Source organism: Gallus gallus, chromosome 3, assembly GCF_016699485.2.
Source record: "Gallus gallus isolate bGalGal1 chromosome 3, bGalGal1.mat.broiler.GRCg7b, whole genome shotgun sequence".
NCBI classification, from domain to species: domain Eukaryota; kingdom Metazoa; phylum Chordata; class Aves; order Galliformes; family Phasianidae; genus Gallus; species Gallus gallus.
This window is the reverse complement of record NC_052534.1, coordinates 75,906,757-75,927,714: the sequence shown is the minus strand read 5'-3', so window position 1 is coordinate 75,927,714 and position 20,958 is coordinate 75,906,757. Positions and strand designations below refer to the sequence as shown.

At 40.9% G+C, this 20,958-nt stretch overlaps 1 protein-coding gene across 3 annotated transcripts; it reads left to right on the top strand.

Moving 5' to 3' along the window:
• Window positions 1-368: 368 nt before the first annotated feature.
• On the top strand, window positions 369-19,381 carry SPACA1 (sperm acrosome associated 1). Of its 3 annotated transcripts, none has more exons than XM_419844.8 (7): window positions 369-532; window positions 3,306-3,362; window positions 6,691-6,792; window positions 7,174-7,280; window positions 7,755-7,890; window positions 18,665-18,809; window positions 19,087-19,381. In XM_419844.8, exons 1-7 carry the CDS (start codon window positions 415-417, stop codon window positions 19,172-19,174), a joined length of 753 nt encoding a protein of 250 aa, XP_419844.3. In that variant the 5' UTR covers window positions 369-414; the 3' UTR covers window positions 19,175-19,381. The 3 variants fall into 3 exon arrangements, with proteins under 3 accessions (XP_419844.3, XP_040553800.1, XP_046795749.1); XM_046939793.1 differs by having other exon boundaries at window positions 470-590; XM_040697866.2 differs by lacking the exons at window positions 18,665-18,809; window positions 19,087-19,381 and adding an exon at window positions 12,015-12,118.
• The last annotated feature ends 1,577 nt before the right edge of the window (window positions 19,382-20,958 follow it).

Sequence of the window (20,958 nt, the reverse complement as noted above, 5' to 3'; positions counted from 1 at the left end):
TGCACGGGGCTCTGGTACACTGGGGGCTGAAAGGCAAAGTGAAGAACCTAAGATGGCATTTAAGTGACAGAAGCAAGCCACAAAGATTCAAACCCAAATAGTTGTGCTTTTTTGTTTGTTTGTTTGTTTGCTCATTTGTTTGCTTTCTGGACTTTGGAGAACGTTGTTATTTCAGGGCCACCCCCGATGGAGTGCTATTAAGCCTGCCGACCAGACTTAGGTCTGTTTATTAGGAAACGGGCTTGAGCTGGGGCAGTTCTTCTGTCAGGACTGACAGGTGAGCCAGGCAGCCGCTAGCGGCTCCAATTCCCCGCAGCTGACGGCCCCGGGGGGCTCCCAAGAGCCAGGCAGAGCAGGGCAGGGCTCCCGGGCGCGGCTCGTTGTGACGCCTCAGGAGCCTGCGAGCGAGCGGCCATGGCAGGGCGGGCGTGTGGCGAGGCTCTTCTCCTTCTCCTGCTCCCGCCGCTGCTCACGGCCCTGCTGGATGCGGAGCTGCCGGGCTCCGGGGACGAGAGCGAGAGGGCGGAGCCGGGTGAGGCGGGGCCGGCGGGCGCTCCGCTGCACCTTGTGGTGCGGCTGTGGCGCGGGAGGTGCTGCTCACCGCGCCCTGACCCCATTAGTAGCGAGCCCCTACTCTTGGCGAGGGCAGCAGGCCCGGCGGGCCCCTTCCCCTGGGGTTCGCGGCCACGACCCGGTGCTGCCCACTCCTGTGGGCTTTGGGAGCGTTTATCAGAGATCCTGCTTGTATTCTGTGATGCAGCTTGTAATTAAAATGGTGTCTAACGGCAAAGATTTCTGTTCTACATAGGTTTTACAAGGCTTCCAAATGCAGAGAGGAATACAGGCTGCCTTTGCTGTGCTGGTGCTAATTGCAGCCCCCTGACAGGAATGCAAATGCGGTTCCTCAGCACGTTCTTATCTCAGCATGTGTGGGATTTACATATATAACTCCTATTAATGCAAATGGCAGCTATATCCATAATTCTCTTTACAGAGCTGACGCTGTATTTTTATCTGAACTTGATGCACCTGGAAACAGACATAGAAGTGGAAAGATGGGTAGTTTCTTATGGGAAGCTTTCTTTAAATTTTGGCTCATTTTGCATGAAAAGGAAGATGCACAAACTTTGCATTATAACGCTGGCATGGAAGGTTCATAATATTCAGATAAAAAGTACCATCTAATCCTGAAAATGATCAGCAAATCTGATCCTGTTTCCCTTAATGTTTCTTCCTGTTGTTCCTTAAATTCCATGCAATCAGAAATTGAATCAGAAATCAGTACCAGCAATTCCTGACTGGCTTGTTAATTTAGAACCAATGAGCTTCTAATGCTTAGATACGTGCAGAGGTTTACTGGGAGTGTTTTTACTTAGACAGCATGGCATCTTTTTTTTTATTTAGAGCTATTGTCCATCAGCTCATCGCTCTCATTCTCTGGCAGAAGAGTAATGGTTGTATGTTACGGTGCTCCTGGAGCCAGAAGCATCCCAAATGACACTGTGGTTGGTATTTTCCTCTATAGTCAGAAGACATTTGCTTTCATTGGCAGCAAAGTCCCTCAGCCTTCTAATAGTAATACCTGAAGTCTACTGTCTCTGCTTGTTTGAAAGATTTTTTTCTTCTATTTTGTTTTCACTTTGTGTCTAGATGGCAAATGACAACTTCTGCTCTCAGATATTACCCCCTGCCATGGCTGCTGTCCCATTAATTTAATAGAAGCTAAGGGAAGAATGATAGGATGTCTGAGATGGCAACTGTCTTCCAAAGAAGTGATTATTTTTTAAAGCTCATTAGATAAAGCATTTGGGGATACCCAAGCTGTTCTGCAGGTTGTCTCCATTTTTGTATTATTTTAAGTCCTGTATTTTCCTTATGCTTTGACTAAGGTTGAAGCCTTACTTTCGCATTCAACTGAGTAGTTAAGTTATTGTTTCGGGATTATTGTGCATAAGCTAGAAGGCTGTTCTGATGAGCACAGTTTATATGCTGAAATAAATGTCAAAACCATAGAGACAGTTAGAGATAACAGAAGAATAAGATTTTGATGGCTCATTTGTAATGTTAGGAAAAAAAGAGTCCACTACCGGTTTATCATTGTGGAGAATTCAGCGTGCTGCTGTTCTGTAAATCCTTTGCAGTGGAGGAATAAATATATTTGTATACCACTGACTGCAAGAGAAATGAAACTGTTCCTTTCAACCTGAGAAATTTAAAGTTTTAGTCAGTGTGCAGAAAATGTAAATGTTATCCAAAGATTTAAAAGCAAGAAGTGATATATAAACTTGCATCGCTACACAGAAATAACATTTTGTAAACATAAATCTTGAATATAAAAAACTGAGAGACAGTGAAAGCAAATTTACATTAGTATTTGTTATCAGAAAAAAATAATCTGAGTAGGCTGGACTGGCAATGTAGACTTGTAAAAACAGTCATAGTGACTTGTCTGTTCTCTCTGCATTTGGAAGAACTGGAAAGACCTCTTGCTTATTTAATGACTAATTTCCAAAGGTGCATCACTAAGTTTCTTGATGGAACAATTACTGTATCTCAGTATCCTTATAAACAAACATTCAAATTGCGTGCTATTAGGAATAAAACACACAATCCAGATTTGAATCCCAGATGGAGACAAGAACCTTTTGCTTCTGTACATTCTGTGAAACCCATTCTGTAACCTTAAAGTACCGTGAAAAATGGAAGGAACCCAACCACTGTGATTAAGTTGCCCAGTACCTAATTAAAACACTGTACCTGGTTGACTCATCTTTGAGCTAGCTGTCTAAACGTGACCTTGAAGAGTGATGGGGAAAAAATCATGTGGGAAGGCTTATGTTAGCCAAAAAAAAAAAAAAGGAAAAAAAAGGAAAAAAAAAAAAGCCAAAAAAAACCACCCCAAAAGAACCAAAAAAAAAAAAAAAAAAACAGCAAGGAAATGAATTGACTGAATGCAATTTAATGAAAATTCTTCTTAACTCTTTTCAGGGACAACCTGTAATTTGCATAGGACCTAGACACTGCATTTTCCTTAGCATTCAGTAGGCTAATTTAATATCATAAGTTTTTTTCATAAGAAAAATACATTTTTCGCTCTTAACGAATCATCTTAAGGCTTAAATATGAATGCTATTCACACTGGATTTTATGAACTATATTTCATAAATGTCTTGTTTTTCTGGTGCAGAAATGGTGGCAAATTTCTCACTTTAAGTAAAAAGTAATAAAGGAATGAGTTTGCTGTTACTTGGGTGTTTCCACCCCTGTCATTGTACTGGAGATGTAACTTAAGGCTTTGTGTTCAGATCTGAATGCCCTTGAGTCCACAGCGCTAGAGTTTGGAGAATGCACAGTTACATGTGGTAAGTAGCAAAGCAGATGAATAAAACATATTGTCATTTGCTTTTGGGGGAAAAAAAAAGTGCTAACTGTAGCAATTTAGCAGTTGTAATTTGCATGCCCTCATTCACCTCTCATTGATTTCAATTGCCAATAACTATAATTAACAAAAACAATCGGGCTGATTGTCATTAGAAGTTTAGGTCAGATCTGTTGTTTTATTAAATTCACAGCCTGCAAGCTCCTATTTTAAACCAGTTCCCTACGTTTATTGGCACATGAGCTGCCTTCCCCAAAGTAACAATTTTCGCTATTTGTGAACATCTGTGAGATGTTCAGAAGATGAAAGATCTTCTGATGCTTCTCACAGATGTCTTCCCACATACAATATTGCCAAAAAATTGCTTGCCTGCAGTAGCCTGTTCTGTATTCCACATTTATACAATTTATAAATTGTGCAATGGAGAGAAGAGGTATCATTCTGGAGTGGGAAGGGAGAGGGGAAAAATGAGTTGAGCCTTAGGAAGACATCTCTGTGTTTAGGGTGATCTCTGTGATAGAAACTGCTGTGAGGTGGTAATTAATACTGCTTAGGAAGCAGGCTTAAATCAGAAATGCTATTATTATTATTATTTTTTTTTTCCTGAACAAATTCTGCTTCTCATGAGACCACAGGAAAAAGAAAGAAGAGTTTTTGCCTCCATCAGTCTGATGTTTTCTGGAGTGTACTTTCATATTCCTCCAGTCACTTTTTCATATTTCCAGTGATATAACTGCCTTGGTTACCTCAGGAAAACTACTTTGGATATTAGGATGTGATGGTTTTAGAATATGTTATTTTTGCCTCTACATACTTTTTCCTTTTCTTCATACTTTCAAAGCTGGTTATATATTCGGTATGCCCATACCACGTATGTACTCTTGGTAATCTCACTTGCTTTGGAGCACGCGTGTTTAGGGTACAAGAAGCTGCTCTTTATGTCCCATGCCTCTAGAAGACCTCTCAAATATTGCTTATCTTCAGAGAATTTCAGTAAGTTTTTTTGGTCCCTTGAAGTTGATGTTTAACCCTTCTAAAGTTAGAAAGTATATAGTTTTACTAAAGAATCAAGAAACTAAAGCTCTAAAAGCAACAACAAAAGACCATCATCTCATGCCTGCTCTTCAAACCATGTTTGTAGCCTTCATTCTACTCTGGGCTGCTCAATGCCTTGCATATTTGTCTGTCAAAAGGCTGGAAGATACCATATTAGTTCTTCAGTAAAACTGTAAAGCTCTTTGTCTACTTCCAGTTCTTTCTTGTTCCTTATATTCATCTATCTAGCCCTGTATATTTATTGGTTTCCAAACAGACTCCACTTTCTTATTTTTTTTTCCAAGTAATGCTATGGCTCATATCCCTTGTTCTCTCTATTTATAGTCCAGGTTTACAGGGGCATTAAAGCACAATTAATGCATATATTAATTATATCATATCTGCCTCAAGTCTGTATCAGTCTCTCCATGGTCCAATTCTTTTGGCAGCTACCTCTAGATTTCTCTCAGCCTCTGTTCTATTGCTAAGAATTGAGTTCTCTGTGGGTCATCCATCCTGCCTCCCCCGGTCTATTAATTTACGTTTTTCCAAGGTGAATTTTATTAGGCAAATTTATTTTGACTGCATCCAAGCCAGTTTTCTCTTAAGGTAACTTGGATGACTTGGTGAAGTTAAGCCTTCATTCGTTAGAGCATCTCAGTAGATTAATTTCATCAGCATTGGCAGTTGCTAAAAAGGGGTGAGGAAAGGAAACTTGGGAGTGAAAAAAGAAAGCTATCTGGAAAGAAGCAGCAGAGGACTACTAAGAGAACTTGCAGATCTCATTAAAAGGGCTTTTTTTCATCAGCCCTTTGAGTGTGATATACTTCCTCAATTTTAATATTGCAGTAGATAAGACATGGTGAGATTTTTCTCTGATGAATGTGATTACAGTTAGCCCAGCACCCAGATTTTATCAAGCCATCCTTTTGGATTTTCATAGGTTTCCTATCTTATTTTTGTTAGCTAAAGAAACCTACATGGCCCTGAAGAAAGAGGAATGCCTTTAATAAAAGTGTCAGTTCACTGCCATTTACACCTCTGTCTCCGCATCCATGAGATGAGACATTCTCTGGAGTAGAGAATGATCCTCTTTTTGTGTCATTTTCAGTAAGTGGTGTTGTCTCCCTCTGTCACTTGAAGTACTGTTTCACGACTAGCATGACATCTCTGAAAGCCATCAGTTTATATAATACACATTTAAGGAAGGCATATGCATCATACATGCAATCTTCAAACCAATTCCCCCTGTATTATTGCACTGCAAGGCGGGAGTAACTCTCCTTTTTCCATGCCTGTTAGTAAACAAAATGCTTCTGGAAAAATGGCAAAACCTTCTTCTGTTTACTGGGCTTCAACATACTATTCTTGCCTCCCCCACAAGCTATGTCATTCCAGTGAACTGTGTACACACAGTTTGGCAAAAACAATTAGAGCACTTGTTTTGAATGTGCTCATAATTGTTAAAATGAGGATGTTCCCCTTGAAACCCTGATAAAGAGAGTGAACATTTTTTGCTTACTTGAACGCTGTGTAGGAATTTTCCTTAGCTTTACACATTCGTGATAGCTTATCACAAATTTTTTGCCTTCAGTGGGAGCCACCATGTTGCAGGTGGAATCCTGGTGTTCAACATTTGTTTTCACCAACAGTGCTGACCACCAGCTTCTGAGCGCCCAGAGGCTTCATTCTGGAGACAGTAGTGGTATTCCTCTATCACTTGCTGTAGTTACCCTTAAGGCTCCTCAGTCCCAGTCCCAAGAGGTTTTAGCACCTCCAGTTTCTGCTGACCTCGGTGGGAGTTGAACACACTCCAGCAATCACAAAACTGGAGGCAGACTGAGTTGGCAGTCTGCACGGTATTCTCTGTGCCATCTGATTTGAGCGTTTAAAGGCCAGGAGCCGGAATGCTTTGATACTTAAAGTGAATTAACTGTTTTGCAGAACATACATTAGTAGCTTCATTTCAAATGCTTTTTTTCTGAAAGAACAGTTTTGAATTAATATTGAATTCTTCTGACACACAGGAAAATGATGATTCTAAGGATCTGGCTCCCTATGGTACAGAGTCTGACAGATGTAAATGTTGCTTTGAAATCTTAGATACCAACATGGGATAGCTTTAGCAGGCACTCTGAGAAGATCTGTTTTGCCTAGTGTTTGGTAGATACATCATATTAACATCTAGGATAAAGGAAGAAAGCAGGAACAGAGTATGGAGAAAACGACCAAGTACAGAATATAATTTTTTTCCTTTTTTTTTTTTTTCCCCGAAGGGATTGGCATTCAAGAAATTCTGTTAACAAGTGGATGCCCTGGGGATGAAGCAAAATGTATTGTTGGTGTGAAGGAATGCCATGGGCCAGTGGACTGTGGATGTGAGTGGAACACTGTGATGCAGTAATCTAAAGCAAATAAGTGAATTCAAGTGAAACATTCTTATTTGTTGTGAGTGTCGTGGAAGTGGAATGCAATTATTATATTCCACCCTCCAGTTACCCTCTTCAGCAATCTGGTAGTGTTTACGATCTCATTTTTGTACTCATGTGCATTTGGTTTCAAGCCCCTGTAAAACACCATTTTTCTTCTATATGCTTAGTTCCAGATATTGCACTAAGCAAAAAAATATTTGAAGTAATTTTAAGGGAGAGGATAATTTCCAAGTAACATTCTGTGGTTTGTAGAATTATGAGCTTTATGATCCATACAGAGATGTTTCATATAGTTGATGATGTACCTATTAAAAATCCCTCCTGTAGGGGGAAGACCAATTTCTGAGAACTCTTCAAGCGTAATGATGACTTGTATATATATCTCTCCTGAAAATCGATTTAAATATGTTTGGAAAATCTTAACTTCAGACAAGGTGAGTAATTGAACCCCGCTTTGTGCAGAAAAACTGCATAATAGATGTGTTTACCACATGCTCCATGCAAAATGTTAAGGTGTCTGTGCTGATTATTTCCTTTGCTGTTACAACGCAAATAAGCTCTGATTTGTCACGGGCAAGCTAGTTTATATGGCCTTGCACTGTTATGCAACTTCAATTTCCTCTTTTTATAGGGGAGACGATAATTTTACAGTTTCTTCCTTCTTACATCAGAGAAGTTGGGCATTGTGATTGATGAGTGAGTGCATGTTATCAAGTCACAATCACATTGCGCTTCCCAGTTGTTCTCATTGGAGGCGCTGAAGAGATGGCAGGAATATCCCGACATGTTGGAAACTGTTGGAAGAAACCAAGTACTTTTCTGTGAATCTGACAAGATGTGACTCTGCTTTGCAGATGAACTTAAAAAGAGACAAACTTTTTTTTTTTTTTTCTTTTATACATGGACAGCCAGCAAGCATTCTTCCCAATGATTCAGCTGTTGTGGTAGTACACAGAGATACGCGTTCAGTTACTTATCAGTGTGAAACTCAAGAAAATGGAAGTATAATTGCCTCTGTAAAATACACAGTGAATGCAACAACTGGTAAGCTCGTAAAGACGTTTACAGTCTTCCAGTGTTATGGCCTTGCGTTTGTTGTGTGGCATTTGATTTTCATGGGATTGCATGTCACCAGTAACATATAGGCGGGGGCTTGTGTGTGGTAATGACTGTCATGAAATGCAGGTCGATGAAAGAGACATAAAAAAAAAAGAAATGGCAGGATGGGTACGAAGGGGTTCCTTGTGGAAGAAGTGAGTATTTTCTTTGCCTTTGTAAAAATTCAAGCTAGAATAAGGAGATTCTCCTGTTACCTACTCATTTGTTACTGCACTCAGGTTGGTTAGCACAGACTTCTTTTTGTCTCTTTGAGCTACATAGGACAGCAGCACATCAGACAGTTCTGCAGTTAAGTCTCCTTTCCACTTCAGTACTGAAGCTGTGAAACAACCTTTTGAGATTTTTCTTTCAGCTGCCACCTGGAATTTGCTTATGCACAATATTTTTAGGGAAGTTTAACTTTGAAAAAAGTATTTCATATGACAGTTCCCCATAACATCTTTTTCTCCTCCTCTGCTAGCTGGATTTTTGCTGACTCCATAAGGAAAGGTAACGGTGTGCTGATTTTCTCAAACCATGGGAGTAGCCATGTGAAAACTCCAGCTTTTGTCATCAGAGAAAGGGTGAAAGATCCCTGTGCATGTTTTTCTCGAAATAATATAGATTCAGGTCTTTTTTTCTGAAAACTCATGGTAGACTAGAAAAAAAGGAAATAATTTGTGAGACTTTTCTCCATGTTACTCCCCTCTGTGTTTTTTGCCTCCACTCCTAATCTTCCCTTTTTTTTTCCTTTCAGCAAAATGTATCTCTCTTGAGGTTCTTTCTTGCATTGTGCATTAATGAGGATTTTATTTTCTAAATCCACCTGGCAGTCACAAAACACCCAAATCTTAAGTTACATCTATTTGTTTCTTCTTCTTGTTTTTTAACTTCTCCACTGTTTAGTTTCTGCCTTTCTTTTCGTACAAAAGGTTTCCTTTTTGAGACCTGAATTAGCAGAGCATATAATCTGTTTTTGGCTTAAACTTGCAAATAGTCCCTTTGATTTGAGTTGGTGAGTCATCAGTAGGACAACATGCTTGTATTTAAACTCTGGTTAAGTTGTTGTGGTGAAAAGTGGTCAGATGAAACCCATCCAACAGATACATCCATTGAGAACTTCTTACAAGGATTGAGTCTGTTGTCTCAGAAAATATTTATGAGTAGACTGAAATCTGAAGAAGAGCAGTTCTACGTTGATTAAGTAGTTAAAAAGGTTAATTGTTCTGCCTAGTGCCAGACTGGCTTCCTTTAGCTTTGTTTAGAGGTATGTAGATATCCGAAGGAGTTTCTGGGCTTTAGTTTCTACTACCATTGCTTGGATTTCAGATATTATTATCTCTTAATTAGGTACATGGAAGAATTTATCAGTGGAAGTTTGACTGAGAAAGTACCAAGACTTTCATCGTATCTGGTATTGCTGTCTGTAGCGTAGGATCCTAGAATGGCTTAGGATGGAAGGGACCTTAAAGATCATCTAGTTCCAACCTCCCTGCTATGGGCAGGGTTACTAGCCACTGGATCATGCTGCCCAGGAGCCCATCCATCCTGGCCTTGGATGCCTCCAGGGATGGGGCATCCACAGGTTCTCTGGGCAACTTGTGTCAGTTCCTCACCACCCTCTGAGTAAAAAAAATTCTTCCTAACGCCTAACCTTACTCTCCCCTCCTTTAGTTTAAAGCCATTCCCCCTTGTCCTGTTACTACCTGTCCATGTAAAAAGTCAGTCTCACTCCTGCCTATGAGCTTCCTTCAAGTAGTGGAAGACTGCAATGAGGTCTCCCCAGAACCTTCTTTCCTCCAAGCTAAACAAGCCAAACTCCCTCAACCTCTCTTCATAGGAGAGGTGCTCCAGCCCACTGATCATCTTTGTGGCCCTCCTCTGGACCTGCTCCAACAACTCCGCACCCTTCCTGTACTGGGAGCCCCGGCTTGGATACAGTACTTCAGATGAGTCCTCATAAGGGCAGAATAGAGGGGGACAATCACCTCCCTTGCTCTGCTAGCCACTCCTCTTTTGATGCAGCCCAGGATACTGTTGGCCTTCCAGGCTGCAAGAGCACACTACTGGCTCATATCCAACTTTCTGTACACCAGAACCCTCCAGTCCTTCTGCACAGGGCTACACTCAATAAGTTCTTCTCGGCAGTATCTGGGATTGCCCTGACCCAGATGCAACACCTTGCCCTTGGCCTTCTTGAATCTCATTAGATTCACATGGGCCTACTTTTCAAGCCTGTCTGGATCCCTCTAGATGGCATCCCTTCCTTCTATTGTGTCAACTGCACCACTCAGCTTGGTGTCATCAGCAAACTTACTGAGAGTACGCTACATTCTGCTGTCTATGTAATTGAAAGAGATGTTGAAGAGCACTGGTCCCGAGACAGACCACTGGGAGACACCACTTGTGACTGGCCTCCACCTGGACATAGAGACCTCTGACTGCAACCATCCAAGCAATTCTTCATCCACCAAATAGTCCAGCCTTCAAATCCCTATTGCTCCAATTTAGAGATAAGGATGTGGAGCAGGACCATTTCAAAGGACTTGCACAAGTCCAATTAGGCAACATCAGTTGCCCTTCCTTTGTTCACTGATGCTATCACTCCATCATAGAAGGCCACTAGATTGGTCACTCACAATCTGCCCCTTGGTTAAGCCGTGTTGGTTGTCTCGGATCACCTTCTTGTCTTCTATGTGCCTTAACATAGGAGGATCTGCTCCATGATCTTCTCAGACACAGCAGTGAGGATCACCAGCCAGAAACTGTGCCTGACAGCCATAACTTTTCAGATAAGAAGAATAGCTTTGCAATCACATTAGCCAGTTCCTTCAGGACCCTGTGATACGTATCATCTGGCCTCATAGGCTTGTACACATTCAGCCTTGTGAGGTGGTCTCTGACTTGCTCTTTTTCTTACACCAAGAGGGATTTTGCTACCCCCTAACAATGGGAGCAAAATGGTCTTTGCATGGTCACACATCTAGTAAGATCAGAATACTGCATTTAGTTTTCTAGTAGGATCAGGAGGATGTTACAGAGATCATTCTGGCAGCATCAATATATGTGGCAAAATTCCATGTGCTTGGTTTTAGATTTTCATAGCTGTTGTCTTCTGTTTTGCAGAGTTGCTCCGCTCTCTAAGAGCATAGCTTGCTGTGTTCCAGGCTTTGAAATGGGTAGTGTTTCTTCCCACATTACAGTGCTGTCTTTTCCAGTTCCTAATGAAAAGATTTTTTTGAAATGAGTGCTGGGGAATTTGAGACTTAATTGAAGCAAGGCGGTTTCTCTACCTACTGCAGTCTTTCTGTTGAGAGAACACCTTTTTCTGTTCCATTATCTAATTTCCAAGATGAGATGTAAAGAAGGGTAGAATCACAAAATCAGTACCAGAAATAAGACAAAATCTCATTTTTCACATAGAGGACTGAACTGGCTTTTTTTTTTTTTTTTTTTTTTTCCCCATAACATCAGAAACTAGTCCAAAAGATTTCTAGTCAGCATAAGATGGACAGGTGTGATGGGCTACCTTTGGATGGCTGCCAGACCCTGCTGAGCTGCTCTCCCACTCCCCCTTCTCAACTGAACAGGGAGGAGAAAATAAAATGTAAAACTCATGGGTCAAGATAAGGACAGAGAGTTCACTTAATAGTTATCGTCACAGGCAAAACAGACTCCACTTGGGGAAAATTCATTTAATGTACTGCCAGTTAAAATAGGGTTGCTTGGTGAGGAACAAAGACAAAAACTATGACACCTTCCCTCCTGCATCCTTTTTCCCAGGCTCAGCTTCACTCTTTCATTCCTAACTCTTCTACCCCACCTCCTTGAACAGTGCAGGTGGATGGGGAATGGGAGGCTGTAGTCCGTCCATAACAGTTCCTTTTTGACACTCCACCTCCTTGAACAGTGCAGGTGGATGGGGAATGGGAGGCTGTAGTCCGTCCATAACAGTTCCTTTTTGACACTCTTTCTTCCTAATGCTTTTCTCCCATGAGTTCTCCATGGGCCATGGTCCTCAGGATAAACCTGGTCCAGCATGGGCTCTACATGGATCATATTTCCTTCAGGGAATCTCCGCCTGCTCCAACATGGCTTCCTTCACAGACTGCAGCATGGAGATTCCCTCCAGTGTGGTCTCCCATGGGCTGCAAGGTAATCTCTGCTCTGTTGTCTTGAGCATCTCCTCCCCCTCCCGCTCTGAGCTTGACATCCTATGCATTACTTCCTAAAGGACTTGTTTTTTTTCCTCCATCTGAGAGGCATCTGAGGTCACTTGGATGCACAAACTTTAGTCTGTATTTTGTCTTTCTCACCACCTATATCCCTCCCTGTACTATTCCACAGTGATAAATTTCTTTGTGATAGTGCCAGAACTACAGGATGGAGCTAAGGAAGCAGAGCTGCCCTTGCTCAGTGGCAGTCACCTCTTGACACTTTTCTAGAGAGAAAACCTTGAAGTGGTCAAGAGAACTAAAAATAACCAAGGCAGCCAATAAGGGGCAAATGTATTTGTTCTGATCTCGTCCTTTCTCCAGTTCTTTTATTCAACCTGTGTGAAAAACAGTGGCCAGATTTGAAAATACCATCTATGAACTTGACATCAAAGACAACATTTGAAAATACGTGGTGTGACACTTTAGTTCAGATTTTCACACATGAGGTGGGAGGATGGGAGGGCATGCTGCAAAAGGACCAGTAAGGCCTTACATCAATTTGGCTATATATGGCATGTGGCGAAACATTGTATGAGTTAATTTTAATACTATGCGCAAAGAACTTCCCTGTGTCCTTTACCACTGATCACTATGTTTCTCAGTGACCTTTTGTTGAACAATGGTAATGACCTTTTTGCATGAGTGAGTGGTTTTTAGTAATTTGTCTTCTTGTTTTTGGGTTGGTTTTCTTTTTCAGAGCTGTTCAGTATGGTGTCTCTTTGTCTTTTATAGCAAGAGAAACATAACAAAGAAGTATTTTATCATCAAAAATTATTGAGATCTCTCCAAGGAAAATCTCGACTTTTAATAGCTGACATTTCTCCGTGTCCTTCTTACTAAATCACTACACTGAAGTACAGTAGAGGGTCTTGTTTCACACTCCCACCCATTATGTTGTTGGGTGTTTTGTGAAGACTTTGGGACTGGAAGACAGTTTGTTCAAAATTACTAATAATAGTGCTGTGAGGAGGGAGGACTTTGCAAGGGAGGAGTGTGAGAGCAAGAAGAATCCTCATCACCATGCTCTGTGAATAGTGTCAGCCTCCTGAGATCCCAGCTATGCCCCAGCTCCACGCTTTTCATGGGCGGAAGAACAAGTTGGGCTGTGTGCATAGTGCCCCCTCTGTGGAGAAGATGGAAGCAATAGTGTTTTGTGTCTCAGAGGCCATTACAGCTCCCACTTCACTACAGTTTGTTTCTTGCTGATGACTTCAGTTCCAGAGCTTCCTTTAAAGGCAGAATTCACATCTCTGTAATGCGTCACTGCTCAAGTGCATTATCAGCATTGCCGTGTTGTCCTTGTATTTGCACAGAAAAGGAATGGGTGATCCCAGTGCAAAGTGCAACAACATGGATCCCTGTGTGTGTGTGTGTGCAATCCTGTTCTCACATTTGCATATACCCATGCATTTTTAATATGTAGGATAAGTCTTAGAGACAATTTACAAAGGAATTAAAAAAAAAAAAAAAAAAGCAAAAACCCACCTGTGCATCTCCATTGTATTAAGGGAGAGAACAGTGTGCAGAGGCAGATAATCTCATTGCCCTCTGCCAAACTGATACATACTTTCCGGATCTGGAAACTGGTGAAAAGAACTCCTGTTGGCTGCTGGACCATGTAAACAATTGCTTGAGCATCTGCTTATAGAAGGAACATTGCTGTGCAGTCAACATTATAATAGATCATTATCATAGATTTACTCCCATGTTCCCTACTTAGAAGTTGAAGGATATGAGAACCATGAGAAGACTGACTGGCTGTGTGGCAAAGAATTCATTGAGTACCTCAGTCTTCTCCATGTCTGAGGAGGCCACCTCTCCCCTTCCATTTATCAGAGGGGGAACACACTCATCTGCATGTCTGTTCTACATAATGTATCTTAAAAATCCCTTCTTGTTGTTTTTTACATTGTTCTCCAAGTTCAGTTCCATCTGCACCTTGGCTTTCCTGATCCCATCCTTGCACACCTAGACAGCATCCTTATTTTCTTCCCAAGCCAATTCCACCTGCACCTTGGCTTTCCTGATCCCAGCCTTACACATCTAAGCATCATCCTTATGTTCTTCCCAAGCCACTCATCCCCACTTCCACTGCTTATTCTTTTCCTTTTTTTTTTTCCGTCAGCCTGACCTGCTGGAAAGAAATTCATCTTCATAGTTGAGATCCACTTGTAGTGTCTACAATTTAAGTGCAGTTATCCACCCTTGCATTTCATTTAACTACATTCCTTTTTTAGTAATGGTAAATGTAAGTAACCAACAGGTATACTGAGAATCACAAACTTTCCATTGGGCTGGAAAATTCTGAAAAATGCAGTAGCAGGAGACAATCTGACTGTTCGATGGATTAGGGGTTGATTGGCTGGACACGGCCAAAGGGTTGTGATTAATGGTTTTATGTCAGGGTGGAGGCTGGTCACAAGCGGTGTCCCTCAGGGGTCGGTCCTGGGACTGGTGCTCTTCAACATCTTCATCAGTGACACAGACAGTGGCATTGAGTGCACCCTCAGCAAGTTTGTGGATGACACCAAGCTGAGCGGTGCAGTTGATAACTGGAAGGAAGGGAAGCCATCCAGAGGGACCTGGACAGGCTGGAGAAGTGGGCCCATGAGAACCTAATGATGTTCAATAAGGCCAAGTGCAGGGTGCTGCACTTGGGTCAGAGCAATCCCAGGTATTTACAAAGACTGGGGGAAGATCTCCTTGAGAGCAGCCCTGTGGAGAAGGACTTGGGGGTCCTGGTACAAGAGAAGCTGGACATGAGCCAGCAGTGTGCACTTGCAGCCCACAAGGCCAACTGCGTTCTGGGCTGCATTAAAAAAAGAGCAGCCAGCAGGGAGAGGGAGGTGATTGTGCCCCTCTACTCAGCTCTTGTGAGGCCCCATCTGGAGTACTGCATGCAGGCCTGGGGCTCCAAGTATAAGAAAGATGTAGAGCTCTTGAAACAAGTCCAGAGGAGAGCCACTAAGATGATCAGAGGGCTGGAGCACCTCTCCTATGAGGAAAGGTTGAGGGAACTGGGCTTGGTTAGCTTGGAGAAGAGAAGGCTCCGGTTAGACCTCACTGTGGCCTTCCAATACTTGAAGGGAGTGTATAAACAGGAGGGGGAACAGCTGTTTACGGGGGTGGATAGTGATAGGACAAGGGGGAATGGTCTTAAACTGAGACAGGGGAGTTTTAGGTTAGATATTAGGAGGAAGTTTTTCACACAGAGGGTGGTGACACACTGGAACAGGTTGCCCAAGGAGGCTGTGGATGCCCCATCCCTGGAGGCATTCAAGGCCAGGCTGGATGTGGCTCTGGACAGCCTGGTCTGGTGGTTGGCGACCTTGCACGTAGTCAGGGGGTTGAAACTCGATGATCATTGTGGTCCTTTTCAACCCAGGCCATTCTATGATTCTATGAATCTGCTTGAGACTAGCAGGTACATTATAAATTTATTTTTGATCTGTAGAACCCTAGAAAATTTCCAGTGATGGTGCTTACAACTTTAGGAATTTTGTTACAGTGTAATGGTGGAATATATACGATAGCGCTTTTCTTCATCATTCTTTATAACAATGTAGTCTACTGACTTTCAGTGAGCTGTAGACTCCAAGCTGAATGTCATTGAACTAAACTTCATGTTTTAAAAAAGAATTGTTCTTTCTACTCTCGCTAAGTGGATTTTTTTTTTTTAAGCTTGTGTAAATATATCTTTGCAACCTTTACTGTAAGCTTTAAGGCACGTTCTGGCTGCAGTAAAATTCTCACTGCCTAATTGGGAATGTTGCCTGATCTTGACAGGTACGATCAGGGGCTTGATACTGCCCCTGATGTGAAAGTTTTTGCTCATTGTAAAACAGCTTCTTGGGAAGCTGCTTTTCTGTCTGTTTCCTGCTTGCATTTTAAATGTGTGTATACTTGTAAGGAAATCTCTTTGTACTATCAGGTTGTCTCTAGGGCAGTTTTAGATCTTGACTACTGGAAGAACTTCCTGCCTAGGAAGAAATCTTGTGTAGATCAGCGGTGGCTAACAGAAGGCTTGCTTTTCTCTTTAACAGGTTCCTGTTACAGCCTGTAAAAAGAGGTATTCTTAGATGTCTAAATTCACATCTTGCCAAGGAGAAAAATATATTACATTAATGAAATTACAAAATCAAAGATAGTTTTCATTAATGTCCGTTCCCCACATTGGCATGTAATTCTGGAAAGACAGTTCAGTCAGTGAAGCGAATTAGTCTGAAAGCAATTAACTGTGCATTATCTGAAAAGCTGGTATTCAGACATTCTATGTATGATATTCACAGCTTGTTCACCATTCTCCCCGTCTTGTATCTCACAGGAGGATTAGGAGAATCCTATAGATGAGCTGTGGTTTATGACTACCAAAAGATTCTGTGATGCAGGAGAATGAAACTCAAATGATGTGATGAAAGAATTGTTTAGATACTACAGTGATGACAGTGGCACAAGACCTTATACAGACATAGAGATGCAGTAGAAACAGAAGTGGTGTTCCTGCAATTGTTCTGCTACAGAGAATACATGCGAGTTTGAATAATTCTCTATAGCAATGAGCAATGAGATATCACATTATAGTTTTAGAAACTCATATCAGAGAAAATAGAAGAAAAATTAAAGTTGGCCTGTCTACTGTTATCAAAGCTGGAGAGATCTGGAAAGATGTGCAGTAGTTCGTTGATATGGTTGAATGTGGCTAAACAAAGAAGTACAATTAAATTTCAGAACAAGGTGACCAGGTTTGATTTCCAGGATCAAAAAATAGATGGGGGCAATTCGTTGATCATCTTCAGCAATTTCCACTTTTCCTGAGTTGTTGCTGGAATCATCTTCCAAAGTTATCTCTTGTCTTAGATTAAAAGCTAAAGCAGTGGTAGGGACCTCAATTTCCTTAGAAATATTCCAAGACTGAGCAGTATACAGCACTACAGAGTACATCTTTTATTTGAAATCTTTTCTACATTTTTCAGTTCATATGTTCATGGAGCTGCTCCTTGCTATTTGTTTCTGGGCCATGCAAAACAACTCCTTTCCAATCATTCATAACACATACCAAAACAGATATGTTTTCCTCTCTTTAACTTTTTCGTTGTCAGTGTTTAGGGACTGTAACCCTGCAGTTTTACACAGCTATAGATAGTATTCTGAGATTATTAACTTGTGTATATGTGTGCAGTTCAGTCCCTTGTGTGCTCTCAATGTTTTGGGTAGTTATTTCCTGCCAAAATATGGCTTTCCGTTATCTAATCTTTCTATCTGGCATAAAACAGTAGATCTGCTTGGGCTTTAAGTGGAAAGAGTGGAATTTTCCAACCAGCTGTAGATACTTGCATCTGAGCTATTCATCCAGGCCCCTCTACAGTTAGTATTATGTTACTGTATGAAATATTTCACCTTGTCTTTGATTTCTAAAACAGGTCAGCAGAGGGTAGCTTGGAAGTGCTAGTTCCTTTCCAAAGGCTATAGAGAAAACTTAAGACAGCTATCTCAAATATCTATATAGTAAGCTATCTTAAGTGAGATCACAGAAACACAGAATCATAGGGGTTGGAAGGGACATCTAGAGATCACAGAATCATAGAGTCACTGAGGTTGGAAAAGACGTCCCAGATCAGCCAGTCCAACTGTCTAGCTATCACCAATATTTCCCACTGAACCACGTTCCTCAGTACAACATCTAAATATTTCATGAACACCTCCAGGGATGATGACTCCACCACCTCCTTGGGCAGCCCATTCCAGTCCCTGACCACTCGTCCAGAGAAGAAGCTTTTCCTAACGTCCAACTTGAATCTCCCCTGGCACAAGTTGAGGTCATTCCCTCTAGTCCTATCATTAGTTAAATGGGAGAGAAGTCCGACACCCATCTCACCACAATCTCCCTTCAGGTAGTTGTAGAGAGTGGTAAGGTCTCCCCTGAGCCTCCTCTTCTCCAGAAGAAGAATCATCTAATTGTCTAATCCAACTCTCTGCTAGAGCAGGTTCCCTAGAGTAGGTTACACAGGAAAGCATCCAGGTGGGTTTTGAATATCTCCAGGGAAGGAGACTCCACAGCATCTTTGCGCAGCCTGTTCCAGTACTCTGTCACCCTCAAAGTTAAAGCAGTTTTTCCTCATGCTTGTGTAGAATTTCTTGTGTTCCAGTTTGTGCCTATTGCCCCTTGTCCTGATGGTGAGCACCACTGAAAAGAGTCTGGCCCCACCAACTTGACTCCCACCCTTTAGATATTTACAAGCGTTAATGAGATCCCCTCTCTATCTTCTCCTGTGTCCCATTCCAAATACCTTGATCTCTATTTCTTTGCAACTTCTTTGGTTAGATTTGCCTTTGCAAAGAAGGCATAGAATGTTACTATTCTGACTTTGTAAAGCCATGAAGGTCGTGAAAGACCTCAGGATGAAAGAATGAAGTATGAATCCTTCTCATTTTTGTTCATGCTAAATGCTTGATTCTTTTGAAAATTTGAATGTGATAATGACTATATATTTCTTTTTCTTCAGAACTGAAAACAAAACAACCAATGAGAAAAGAAAGAGGACAGTCAAGGAGAAGAAGGGCAGATGGCATTCTGATCTTTTGCGTCATTACTGCAGTCATTATGACCATTGGTGTGATCTTTGTCGTAATCTTTATAATTCTTCGCTGGTAGGTGGACAACATACACTGTGATTTATGTGTTACTTGATCAAAGTACAGTATTGTTGGTGACCAAAATGAGCTGGGCTGAACTATTTCAAGTTTCTATGCAGATTAATATTTGTATTGCCAGTAAAGAGAGACAAGCAAGCTTTCGGAGACTGGATGGAAGTACTTTTCAAAGCAGTTACAGTGACTGCAGATGGGAGAGGAACGATTCAGAGCAATTTACGTAAACCTACTTAAATGGGTGGATTTTGTTGTTGTTGTTTTTTTTCTATTTCAGGGCTGTTGTCAAAACTGACTTGGAATCAACAAATGGTCAAGATGACAAAAAGCTGACCAACCAAAGTTCAGTGAGTACCATGGAATAAGTAGACTCTCGCTCAGTCAGTGTTGGCTTTCAAGGTGTTGGAGCTCCTGCACATGCATCTACTGTGATCTCAGTAACTTCATTAGCCACAATACAAGAAGTGCCAGAAGTCCTTCCAGCACTTGCATAATGAACAGATTTAATTAAAATAATAATAATAAAAAATTAAAAAAAAAAATCAGATTACACAGAAGCAGTATATAAAGAATATTTAAAAAAAAACGGGAGTACTTTTTACAGTTTATTCACTCTTAGACTACTGAACTTCAAATAAAGTTATAAAAATCATCCTATTTTAAGGTGTATGTCCCTTCCAGGTAGTGTAATAGTTTGAGCACGCCTGATTTCGAGAATTAAAGCCAAATTTGGGGGAGGAGATTGAAAAGAATATATTTAGCATCTCTTATACTGATGGCAGTGTTAATCTAGACTATGTGAAACTGAGCATACAGCCTAGGTAAAAACAAGGCAAAAACAATCTCTTAATCTCCCTGATGATCTTCAGCCACAGAACCTTGTATATAATCACTCTAATCACTGTAATCACACTTCTAGACATGGAAGGGTATGTAATGATAGGGAAGAATGATAAAATTTGCTTTTTAAGCTTCATTAATTTTTTACCTTCACACTTGCACATATAATCGTTTCTACCATCAAGGGGACCAAAACAAGTGAATGGAAGTGTACCCTCATTCAGGCCAAGGGTTCATCTATATCAATCAAATCAATAGACAGAGGATTTTGAAGGAAGAGTAAAGTTGCATGATGTTTTTCTCACATATTACTCCAGCTTCCAGCTATTTACAGTTTTTTTTCCTAAGCAAGATGCAATTTCTAAGCAATCAGCAACCTGGAATGGATTTCTTTTTCATTACTTTGTTCAGTGTTTCCTTGTATTTGTGTAAGCTTCAGTCACATAAAACATCCTATGATGAGGAAATACAGAGCACAACCTTATCTTCTGTCCACTGTCAACCTGCTTCCTGCTAGTTTCATTTGTTGCACCTCACTTCTTTAAAAGGCAGTGAACTATTGGTCAGTACTGTACCTCTCCCTGAAAAGGGCGTCTTCCAGGTCTCCAAAATATTCCCAGATTATTTACTTTCTAGACTGGAAGATTTAAGCTGAAGCTCTACCATGTCTCTGACCATCCTCGCTGACTTTCTCCAACCATCCTCAGTTTTGTTACTGTTGTGTTTATGAAGGTGCTTTCTATTTGTGTAAACAAACATTGTTTGATACAAATGAAACAAACAAACAAAAAACCAACCTAGCTTATGACACTGAAAAGTGGACTGTGGACTGAGTAAAATGTTTAATAGATTTTATGATCAAGCTTTTTTCTTGAGTGTAATAGACACACTGAAATAAGGCCAAATATTGAGCACTTCAGGTTAGAGAAAGCTTCTCAGTAAAGAACATTACACACACACACACACACACACAAAAAAAAAAACAACCAGCCAAAATAAAATAGATTGGAGGTAGTAACTCGTCCTTTCAAAGAATTCTTATTCTCTTCAGTTCCTGTATTGCTGCAGATGTTCTAACTGCACCATCTGCACATCCTTAAGAAAGCATTATCATATTTTTTTCAGAGATACATCATTTTGTTTGCTGTTTAGTGAAAAGATCATTTACATTTTTTGCAAATAAAACATCATATTCAAAAATGATGTGCACTTAATTCTGCAAAAATATCTTTTTTTAAAAGGAAATGATATTTTTGGTAACGCTCTCATTAGCTATGTCATTTTATATCACGTGGTGGACAAACGTAAA

What these genes read in the sequence shown, in the direction of transcription:
- SPACA1 (XM_419844.8), top strand. Translation starts at nt 415, where the DNA reads ATGGCAGGGCGGGCGTGTGGCGAGGCTCTTCTCCTTCTCCTGCTCCCG. An exon ending in TGGGCCAGTGGACTGTGGAT is followed by an intron (nt 6,793 to 7,173) that starts GTGAGTGGAACA and finishes TCCCTCCTGTAG; the next exon opens with GGGGAAGACCAATTTCTGAG. An exon ending in ATCTTTATAATTCTTCGCTG is followed by an intron (nt 18,810 to 19,086) that starts GTAGGTGGACAA and finishes TTTCTATTTCAG; the next exon opens with GGCTGTTGTCAAAACTGACT.